The sequence below is a fragment of the Pholis gunnellus genome (assembly GCF_910591455.1).
Source record: "Pholis gunnellus genome assembly, chromosome: 11".
Lineage (NCBI taxonomy): Eukaryota > Metazoa > Chordata > Actinopteri > Perciformes > Pholidae > Pholis > Pholis gunnellus.
This window is the reverse complement of record NC_136538.1, coordinates 2,286,354-2,295,900: the sequence shown is the minus strand read 5'-3', so window position 1 is coordinate 2,295,900 and position 9,547 is coordinate 2,286,354. Positions and strand designations below refer to the sequence as shown.

General features: G+C 43.2%; 1 protein-coding gene across 1 annotated transcript; it reads right to left on the bottom strand.

Annotated features, from left to right (window-relative positions):
• Window positions 1–3,692: 3,692 nt before the first annotated feature.
• fgf8a (fibroblast growth factor 8a) lies at window positions 3,693–8,847 on the bottom strand (the record flags this gene model as incomplete). Its single annotated transcript, XM_079168853.1, has 5 exons — window positions 3,693–3,977; window positions 5,781–5,887; window positions 7,858–8,038; window positions 8,681–8,717; window positions 8,816–8,847. The coding sequence occupies 5 exons, from the start codon at window positions 8,845–8,847 to the stop codon at window positions 3,693–3,695; spliced, it is 642 nt and encodes a 213-aa protein (XP_079024979.1).
• Window positions 8,848–9,547: the final 700 nt, after the last annotated feature.

Here is a 9,547-nt window from a genome sequence, read left to right as displayed (position 1 = left end):
GTTCAGCGCCACCAACACACACACTGATCAAGTATTACAGGAACGGTTGTTAAATTTGATTAATGTCATACTTCAAAATAGCGATGTCACAAAGTGTTGGTATTGACAATAACCATTATGTTTAAAAATAAAAAATTGTTAGCATGTTTATAATACACATAATGTAGTGTGTAAATAGTCCAGTGTCTCTTTAATAATTTCATATATACAGATGGCTACAGACTCTCTCCACCTATTTTGAGTGTAATTCCTTTGCCCAAAAAGAAGCAAAACTCACAATAAACAAAGTTAAAGATACATTTGTTTGATGGTATTATTCATTTATTCTCATATTCTATAGATATCGCGTTATTATTGTTATCGTGAATTATTTTGGCCATGCTAATTGCGTAGTGAGCATCTGATATTGTGACAGCCCTACTTTTATACTGTGAGCACTAGGCTAGAAATCAAATTCCATTCACCCCCATTGTATTGACAGATCTAGCTATCCACTTATTGTTGGATTTGTATTTATATAATGGCTACTTCAGGTGAAGTATCCACAAATGTGAAGACCTCTAAACACCTCCAATCACTAGCATATACTTTTAATGCTTCTGTGGACATACCAAGAAGACAGTGATGGATAGCTGACCACATACAGCTGACTAACAAACAAGCTGACATTATGTAAACATTAAATGAATCATCAATGGTGTATTGGCGAAAAGACTACAACCGGAGCCCTGTCAGATTGGCAGGGGCTGCGTGTACACAGCAGTATTTAGCAGCGGATGGAGTTAGCATTACTAATAGCTCACCTGCTATAGGCTTGCACCACAGGCTGTATATAAGAAGTGGACGTAGTCACCGTGACGTCACCTATTGGTTTGTGGACTGCTGTTTTGAAGCCTTAGGGGTGCCATTTTGGCCATCACCATCTTGGTTTTTGGCCTTCTCCATCTTGTTTTTTGGCCTTCTCCATCTTGTTTTTTTTGCAACCAGACACGAGAGGGTTGAGCACAACCGAATGCTGAATAAGACATTTTTATTTAATTTTTTTGGTGTTAAAACTATTTTCATAAACTGAAAACACTGTGAAATGGTAAAAGTTCTTCGACGAAAACACAAACTTCTCCCAAACCGGACCTCGTCGTTGTAGTGACCTATCAAGCACAGTAAGCCCCGCCCTAAAACATACCCAGCTTTATTGTTTATTTGACTCTAAATGGGACCATCATTTACTAAATGAACATCTGCTGTATTTAAGAAGACTTTAAACTAGCAACTGAGAACATAAACTCATGATTACGATGTTTACTGAGGGAATAAATCAAGACAGAAGTAGGGTAATTTTCTCATAGACTTCCATACAATCTGACCTCTTTTGCAACCTTAGGAGTCGCCTCCTGCTGGTCATTGTAGAGAATGCAAGATTAAGGCACTTAAATCAACTATCAATCTCATGTCTTTGTGTTAAGAACAGAGCTGGAGTCAAGGTGAAGGCATGGTTAGCCTAGCTTAGTATAACACTGGAAGCAGGGGGAAACAGCTAGCCTGGCTCTGTGTTCAAAAATACACCCACAAACAGCTCTAAAGCTCTCTGATTAGATATCCTTTGTTGGCATTACACATTTTTGCAAACCATGGGATAATTTGAATGAAAACATTTCTGAACCAAAAAGTGAACATGTTTCATATCAGCCTTGTATCACGCTTACAGAAACGCGTAATGCCACACAGTTAACATTGTGGCGCAATAACATTACTGCTCCACTTTCTCAGAGTGAATGCAAAAACCTCCACAATCGACACATCCGTGGTTTGCAGAAATGTGTAATAACAACATGTCTCCCTGGCGACTGGGCTATACTCATTTGTTTAAGTCGTCCACAAACAGATATCATGTCTTGTCCAACAACAATTGGAGCAGTGACTGTGTGCTGCTGCCTGAAGAAGGCTATTGTCATCACAGTTACTTTGCCAAATTTTGACTTTTTTTCTGGAAAAGCACATTGACATATTACATGAAAAAAGGAAATCCCGAAAACACAATTTTTTTAGAGCAGCAAGTGCACAAAGGAGCCCAATAGAAACCACACACAATGAACTGATCTGTGCCTTTGAACGAGTATGAATGATTTGTGCACATAAATGGACAGGACACAGCATTAAATTTGTCGTATTAAATCACTATTCGTTTCAGATGTTGCTGGTCCAAAACGTATCTGTGATATATCTTTAGCATATGTTAAAATGTTAACTTTGTTTAATGCTGTTTTGCACACAGATTATGATCCTGGGAGAGGATTAGGTCACTCTGCAAACTGCTCTGTGTCTTTTGGGGGGTTTCCACACAAATGGACCCAAAACAAGGGTGTACCAAACAAGAGTTTAATATCAGTATTTTAATGTACATTTATTACACATTTTTAATAAATATTCCATCCTTAAAATTATTTTACACATCCTCAAATAAAAATATATTTATATATGTATAAAAAAAAAACAGACATTCAGGGGGCAACGAAAACACAAGAGGGTGTGGGAGGAGGGGTAGTGTGTGTGTCGGGGGTTCCTCACACACTTCATTTTGTACACGTCAGAAGCACAGTCACAACGGGAAACCCTGCGATTATCAAACGTAGCTGCCACATCGTTCCACCGTGTGAAAAAAGATACAGTCGGGACACTCCGAACACTGCAGTGTCGCAGCAACACACGACATGTTCATGGCAGTGCAGTAAATCAGGGCCCTCCAAGTCTCCTTGAGCAGCAGGCGAGAGTCCAAAAAAAAGACTCCAGTGGTCATAAAGAAATGGAAAAATAACACAACGCACACTATCCTAAGATGTCCCAACAAGTCAGACAATTAGTTATGTGCATCTGAAAACAAACCTGGTAACACGTTCTATGTCTATAATGCCTTCTAAAAATACCTGTTTTAATAATGTTTTATAATCTGCTTATAGCACTGAATAATTCTAGTTATAAGCTCTCTTAAGTATTCATAATGCTTATAATCAGAATAATTATAAAGCATTCATAATGACTTATAAGGTGAAGTATCATAACATTTCACAATTACTTTTGTCAAAGGATAATAGTGTATTATAATTTCCATAGTTGTAATACATTAGAAAATTTTTATAATAATTTTTACGACACATTAAAATATTAGTTATAGTACATTATAATGTGATTATAAGTTACTCTAAGTGGTCATTGTTTTAGTAAAGGGGGAACATATAATTAAATCTATGCAACACACAAAATGTTGTAAAATGAATTCTCACTTTAAATAAAGCAAACAGTGACCACTTATATTATCATATTATAATGCATTATAACAGTGATATTAGGTGCTTATTAACTATCATCTTATATATAAGCAGATAACAACGCATTAAGTATGTTTATAATGCGTTATAAACATGGTCATAGAAAGTGTTACCTCAAACTGTTTTTTGTTTTTTTTACACAGGTCAGTATTATGTCTGGAGTACAAAAATAGATTCCTCATGTTTTCATCTATGTACAGCTTTTTTTACTATGAGAAAAATAAAACAATCTACCTATTAAGATATATAGTATGTTCAGTATAAAAATGTTGGCTGCTGGGTGATCGGTCAGTCCCGTAAGTCTCTCTCTCTCTCTTTCTCTCTCTCTCTCTCTCTCTCTCTCTCTCTCTCCTCCATCTCCCGGCATCCTCAGCGCTCTGACGAGTAGCGCGTGCGCTTAGTCCTTTGCCTGAAGGGGTAGTGGACGAAGTCGAACGGGCGGTGGTGGCTCGTGTGGGCAGGCTGCTGCCCCTTGGGCAGCCGCTTCATGAAGTGGACCTCGCGCTGGTGCTGGCGCGTCCGCGAGCCCTTCCGCGGCCGCCCGCGCCGGGTGAAGGCCATGTACCAGCTCTCGTAGCGGGCGTTGCGCAGCGCCGTGTAGTTGTTCTCCAGCACGATCTCGGTGAAGATGCAATCGCGGCCGTGTCCGTTATTCTGCGCGGGGAAAAACATAAGATACGCGGTTAGTGGGAAGATTTACAGATGGGGAAAATATTGCATGTATAAAGGCCTCCCTGTGCAGCACACACACACACACACACACGCACACGCACACACACACGCACACGCACGCACACAACACACAGCCCTCCCCCTTGTGCATGCAGCATATGCTACAGTCATTACAGATCAGAGAGAGGGGGGATGACAGTAAGCGATGACTCTTCTTCCCCCTCCAGCAAACATCCAGCGGCCCTTTGCGGGTCAGTAGCTGGATCCTCCAGCCATAAAGCCCCCCCCCCCCAAAAGTGTCACTTTCACCCCCTCCGATTTGATCTCCTGTTGCATTTGTGGTTTAAACTTAACCGAGCGGGTCTGCTTGAAATTGAATGACAATCGATGTATTCTGACACACACCTTCCTCCGGGGCCCACTTCATGTGTTCAGTTATGGGCCCCACACAAGACGCCAATGTGCAGCTCGGGGGGGATGAGAAAACAGCTAGGAGGGGGGGGGGGGGGGTGAGTTCCGGTTGGCAAGTGTCAAAGGTACAGTAAGGGTCAGCTGAAACAGCTCTTGACTTGGACGCGCAGTGCCGGCCTACTGTAACAAGCTGTGTGTCAAAAATAGTCGAAAAAGACACTGTTGATTCTCTCTCCCTTCTTTGATTCACACACATACACACACACACACACACACACACACACACACACACACACACACACACACACTACTGGGGCCAGAACAGGCTGTGACTGGGCCGGTAGCTCAGGGCAGATGGTGTGCGAGGCAGGGTGCTGGGTGGGTGGAGGGGTTAGTGTGTGTGTGTGTGTGTGTGTGTGTGTGTATGTAGGTGAGTGTGTTGGGGGGCGGGGGGGGGTGCTGGCAGCTCTGTTTATTAGCCGTTACATTGAGATAGCCTGAACAGACACACCTACACACTCACATGACAGCAACGAATACACATCCGGTACTAAACTAAACCCTAAACAAGAAGCTCATGTTTATATATACATATATATATATATAACTATCATTAGCCCTTTAAACAAGAGGAAATCACCATACATAATCTTGCATGTCATCTTTTCTGAAAGGTTCATTTCCTAGAAAATTGAGAACTTCGAGGAGCTTTGAGAATGTCAGTTTAGACGCAAGAGGATGAATCCACACGGAGTATAAAAGATCCAAAATGTTTGCTCGTCGTAATTCTGTCCCATCTCATGTCCGTGCAAGGAGCCTTTGCGGAAAATATAATGGAGGCTTGTCGTCGTCCCGACCGACGTCGTCGTCCGCGGAAGCGTAACGCCCACGCCCAGGTAAAAGCTCCGTCGGCACCATTGCCGTCATTTGCGCTGTTAGCGCCGTTAGCTGCAAGCCGTCGGCTCAGCTGCTTGGAGGCAATAGATTCACTCTAAATTTTGCATGTAGCACCTTAAAAGTCTAAACAAGAGCAATGCTCCCAGTGGTTTAGAAGATGTGGTCTGAAGGTTGGAATTGTTTTTTAATAATCTTATCGTCAACAAACCCGATATAAAACTATGTGTCTCTATACTTTCCGACCTTCTGTCTGTGGCTCTCAGCTCCAAGCTCATTGGTTCCTACTGTCAACGTCAATCTTTAAAAACACTTCTCCCAAAATATATTCCAAGATTATGGCATGGAGCACCGGAGCTAATGACACACTAACGGACGATTTTGAATTCTCCGCTCTCAACAGATTGCCTTTTTACAAAACAGAAGTCCACCGAACAGAACTCTTGCCTTCTGCTGCTCGAGATCGACTTTTCTTCTCACCTTGCCGATGAGCTTCCCCCTCTTGTTCATGCAGATGTAGAAGCCCGTCTCGGCTCCCTTGATGCGCACTCGGCTCCCGAACGTGTCCGTCTCCACGATGAGTTTAGCTAAAGGGATCGAAACAAAAAGAAGAATTTTGTTAGCAACCCGAGCCGAGAGCAGGACGCTCTGTAAAAAAGGGTTGACTTGCCCTTTTTCCTGATATTCTATAAAACATTAAAAGCCTGAACAGGCTCAACAGCCTGCACACGCTGGACATAAAAGCATGCAACACACGCAGAAATGCTTGACTGCGTTTCCCAGCATGCATACTCTCTCTGCATACACACACACTAGAACCCGTGGGACTGTTCCTGGGGATTTTCTGCGAGCTGAAGTTCTTGCAGAATGATAAAACCACGTGTCTCCTGATTCTTTGAAAGCTAAAGAGGAGCGACCCTGGCAGGCCCATTGAGAATTCCTCTTCGAATAAATCTGCGTTGACCTCACACATAAAGCTTCATATTTATCTCTATTTCCCCTAGACATACTGAAAGACATGCGGACGGTTCATAGAGCAAGGGCTTTGTGGAAAGTTTTTTTGTTTTAATGTTGCTTTTCAGCAAGAAATCATATGAACTTTTGACAGATACAGCGATGTTACATTGTCGTCGATGTTTCTCCAGAAATATTAAGATACCTTTTCTAACCCACGCCACCTCGTATAAAAGTGCGTCCATGGCATCGACCTCAAGGGTCACTGGGGTCATCCACCCACTGACTAACCACTACACAACATCCGAGAATTACAGCTGTGGCTAGAACTGGCAGCTTCAGCCGAGACGAGTCTGAGTCAAAGACAGACGTGGGAGGCTTTTTTCCCGTTGAATTACTCCAGGTGACATGAATAGCTTGTGTTCTCTTTTTGAGGACACACAACGTGACATGAACGCAATAACTACAATTTGATTCCCCAGTGCAGCAAACGTATCGTTTTGAATATAGGTATTCTAGTGGACTATAACAAAAAAAGTGCAGGCTGGAGCGGCTGCAAAGCTCAGCGAGGCCCAATTTGGTTCAGACCGGATGGAATGGGATTGGAGGTGGAGGGTTGGAGTGTGTGTGTGTGTGTGTGTGTGTGGGGGGGGGGGGGGGGGGGGTATGCAGGAAATGTTCGGAAGGTAGAGAACTGAGTTGACTTCTAATGGCTCTTCCAGACCGGGGTGGGATCTCTGGAGGATCACCTCCAGCACTGCCTACAATCCGGCGGACGGTTTCTGTGAGCTCAGAGTTAACAGAAACTTTCGATCACAAAGACCACCTCAGTCAGTGAATTGTTTTGTTTAAAGGTAGAGGCTTCACATAATGCGGCTGATAAGGGAGGGGATCCACTTTGGCGTTTTGAAACCAGATGGAAATAGACTGCATGAATGGGAACCAATTCTAATCCCTTCTCTCCTTGTTTATTCCGATTCCCACTTGTTTATGGAAGAAATAAAAATAAAATATGCTACAAAGATTTCGAGTTATTTCATCTCATTTTCACATCTCAGATTTTCTTTTAAATGCTTCAGGCCTTCTGCACAAGTTTAATGTAGAATATTGACCTCAAGCCAAGTCAGAAAAAAATAATTCTGCGAATAATTTAAATCACAGAGCAAAATCGAAAGTAATGACTTAAACAAAAAAAAGTAGAATAATAAGATTTAAAAAAAAATTTTAAATAAAAAAGGAATTGTAAAACGATATACATGTGCAGGCCAGCGGAGATAAAATGTGATGAGGGGAGATAAAAAAAAAATGCATGGCGACATTAAAATTGCAGCCTAAATGGACAATTGAATATGTATATGGCGTAAATGGAAAATAAACATGACCTTTATCGAGATTATTCATTGCATTTGGGCTGAACATATATATATAGAAAAAATAAAGAAAATGTAATTATTTGAATCTATTAAAAAAAAAAATCTAAGGGATCCACTTAATTAATATTTAAAAGAACTCGGCGGATTATAGAGGAGGATCTTTGTCGCCGTTGGGCACCACAGAAAGGAAGCTTGTGTCTCTACTGATATGCAGGGTGTTTTTCTCTTACCGTGCACGTCCCCGTCGTCGGCCATGGCGTTGATCTTCTTGTTGGGCAGGACCTGGACATGCTTGCCGCTGGTCCGGCTGTACAGCTGGTAGACCCGGATCAACCTGCGGCTCACGCGGTCCGTCACTTTGCTCTGCTCGCTTACATGCTGCGTGAAATTAGGCGGGGACTGATTGGTTACCTGTCAGAAATTAGATGTCACCACAATCATCAGTATGTGTTCATTCGTCTTTTTAGTTTTTTTATTATTATTTATGTATTTTACTGATATTAAAAATAAACCTCCCCCGAGTGACAAGTGTAACAACTTCCAGGAGCGCTGCTGCTAAAATGAAATTAACGGCTTCCAAAACAGACGCGTGGTGTGATTACAGGTTGTGCGCACGAGGAGAGAATGCGCGCCGAAGCGCGCGGGGCCAGTTTTAACTTCATACATCTGATATCCCTGTCAGTGATGGAATGACTCGCTGCTGACTGAAAACACTGGATCCCCGTGCTTACTGTTGAACCCAATGATATTTCCCCCCCAAGTGTTTCCCCTCTGCCTCTCGTCTGTGCCACCGCGTCCCGTGCCAGGCCCGGTGTGCGTTAATCAGCAAACCATGCCAAGCGGGTCGCGCGCCCTCCCCAGCAGCCATCCGATATCGTTATTACATAATGTTGCGATGAACCCCTCACCTTTTTAACCCTGCGCCGTGCTTCGCGAGCTTCGATCACCATATGCGTTTTTCTTAGATTCCCACATGATATAATCTGCATTTTAACGCTCAATATAAGATAAAACAATAAAATAATGAAAAAGAAATGGAAGGAAGTGACATACCTGAGCGTAGTAGCAGAATGCAAACAAGTGTAGACACCTGCATAGAAGGAGAAGACACGTTAAGTTAGTTTGGGAGCTGCGCGGAGGAGCGGTGCGTAAAGAGATGAAGGTGCAGGGGAGGATAGAGGCACTCACAGATAACTGAGTCTGGATGCGATAGGTCGCATGTTGGATGGAGGTTCAAAAAAGGCTCTTCCAGTAAATTCTCACCAGGGCTGCGAAGTCCAGCCGACCTCGTCGCAAGTCAAAAACTCAAGTCCAAATATTTTACCGAAATCCACAACACAAAAAGAAGAAGAAGAAAAAAACGGACAGAGAGGGGCTCATGCATGCGCAGCGAGCACACTCCTCGTAAAAAAAAAGTCCATAACTGGCTAGTAGCAGTGATTAGTGAATGAAGGCTACGCAAAGTCTAAGTGCACTTGCAGAAGCGGAGCTGTGCGTTGAAGTTCTTTTTTGGGAAAAGCGCTGCAGGATTTTGTACCCCTATATTTATACATATATATTCATGTTAACAAACAAGTTGGTCCCGAGCTGTCAGACTATTCCTCCTGGTTTGTAATCCTCTGCGGCCCTCAGGTGCGTGTGTGTGTGTGAGTGTGTGTGTGTGTGTGTGTGTGTGTGTGTGTGTGAGAGATCCCGTGCGTATAGAGGAGACTCGGGCTGCCTTCAATGCTCTATGCTGCTGCTGCTGCTTCTTCGCTCGCTTGTGACTGCAGGGGCTGGACGTTGCTCCTCTCTCTCTCCCTCTCCCTCTCCCTCTCCCTCTCTCTCTCTCTCTCTCTCTCTCTCTCTGCTCCCATCCCACACAACGCTGCCGTGTCAGTCGGTCGCACTCTATACGCAACCCCCCGGTTAAGAAACGGC